General features: G+C 28.7%; 1 protein-coding gene across 1 annotated transcript in view; it reads left to right on the forward strand.

Moving 5' to 3' along the window:
* DYNC2H1 (dynein, cytoplasmic 2, heavy chain 1) overlaps positions 1 to 2,003 on the forward strand; it is a 522,114-nt gene that overhangs the window by 307,740 nt on the left and 212,371 nt on the right. Inside the window, exon 57 of the mRNA XM_012659112.1 lies at positions 1,433 to 1,543. Within this exon, the coding sequence (XP_012514566.1) occupies positions 1,433 to 1,543 (111 nt within the window). The remainder of the gene's footprint in view (positions 1 to 1,432; positions 1,544 to 2,003) is intronic.

Below are 2,003 nucleotides of genomic sequence, written 5' to 3' on the forward strand. Positions count from 1 at the left end.
ATTGCATATTTGCTTTTATCTTGGAAAGTTTGGATGAGATGTTTGGATTATAAATTTACAAATCTATTGTAAATTCAACTATATCACAAATTTATTATTCCTTTTATCTTTTAAATTGTTTTTTTAAATGTGCTAACCCAAAGAAAATTTTTATGTAAACTTTACATTTTGAAATCCTAAGGTGTAGATACATTTCATCATTTACAATTTTAAGCAAGAACAATATTTTTATGAATATTTTTTTTTTGCCATTTTTTTGTCATCTTAAGTCTACATACCCAAAGAAAATTTTTATGTAAACTTTACATTTTGAAATCCTGAGGTGTAGATACATTTCATCATTTACGATTTTAAGCAAGAACAATATTTTTATGGACATTTTTTTTTTTGCCATTTTTTTATCATCTTAAGTCTACATTTCACACGATGTTAAATGAATGTGTCAGATGTAGTTTATGTTAAAATAATTTCTAGAATTTTCTTTTGAGCTATCACATTTTTCTTATGTCATTCATTCATTCAATTTAAAGATACTTGCTGACTACCATAAAACCCAGGAATTATGCTACATGCTGGCTTAAATATAGCATTTGTAACTGCTCTCTAGGAACTTAGTTTGGAAGAGACAGCCACATTAATAAATAACTATATTGTGGTATGATGAATACTATAGAAGAGAATTTACAAAATGACATGGTGATTAATTCTGCTTGGGATTATGTAGTGAAGAGTTGTAGAAGATATTCTCCTAAGACATGATATTTAAATTATATTTTGACAGATGAGTAAGAATTTTTCAGGTTACAAAGAAAATAATAGGCAGAAGAAATATGATGAGTAAAGACAGGCATAAAAATCTGAATAAATGACTAAAGTGTATAGTATAAAGGGCATGGGCAGATGAATTTGTATGGTGAAGTTTTGAATTCATATTATAGGCAATAGGTGCTACTAAAAATTGTGAAAAAAATGACCAATATCATTATGTAACTGTTGAAGCATGAATTGAACCAATGAGAATATGAAGGCCTGAAGATGGCTGGTAGTTTAGGCATAGTAATTATAGAAGCACTTATTTGTACTTACTATCTTGCAGGTACTGTTTTAGCATTTTACACAATCCCATGTGGTAGGTTTTATTATTCTTGTTTAGAGATGGTGTACATCAAAGAGCCCAAACATCACATAGCAAATTAATGGAGAAGTTTGGCTTTCAGCCGAGTCTACCTTGGCTCTGGATCCAAGTTCTCATTCATTATACTAAGCTAGTAATAGAAAAGATAAAAATTTACAGGGAATGTAATCAGAACATTGAGAAATACATCAAAATGTCATGGAACAGGTTTTGTAAGAAAAAGTTGTTAATAATGGATTGATAAAAGGGAAATTGGTGTGTATATTTAAGTAGCTTTTTATTGTTTTTATAAACAAGGAATTGAATACTCTTCAACCTAAAGATACCTTTCGTCTTTGGCTCACTGCAGAAGTTCATCCCAACTTTACTCCTATCTTACTACAGTCAAGTTTGAAAATAACATATGAGGTAAGAAGATTTAAAACTTGGATCACTAGTTGTATGAGAGCAGTAATCTATACATACCTTCTAAAGCTTTTTAAACAACCATCTGTTATACAAAACACATAACTTCATTTTTATATTTAGATGAGGTATAATATACGTAAATAATAACATAAAGTGATATAAAAATTCATTTAAATCTTTTCAAATTTTATTTCAATATCATTTTTTTTTGTTTTTATTGTGGTAAAAACCATATAACATAAAATTTACCATCTTAACCATTTTTAAGTGTACAGTACAATACCATTAACTATATGCATGTTGTTGTCAATAGATCTCTAACTTTTTTATCTTGCAAAACTGAGATTCTGTATCCATCGAACAGCAACTCCCATTGTCCCCTCCCCGCAGCCTGGCAACCAACATTCTACTTTCTGTTTCTAAGAGTTTGACTACTTTATTTTTTTTTATTTTTAATTTT

Source organism: Propithecus coquereli, unplaced genomic scaffold, assembly GCF_000956105.1.
Source record: "Propithecus coquereli isolate 6110/MARCELLA unplaced genomic scaffold, Pcoq_1.0 Scaffold6, whole genome shotgun sequence".
NCBI lineage: Eukaryota > Metazoa > Chordata > Mammalia > Primates > Indriidae > Propithecus > Propithecus coquereli.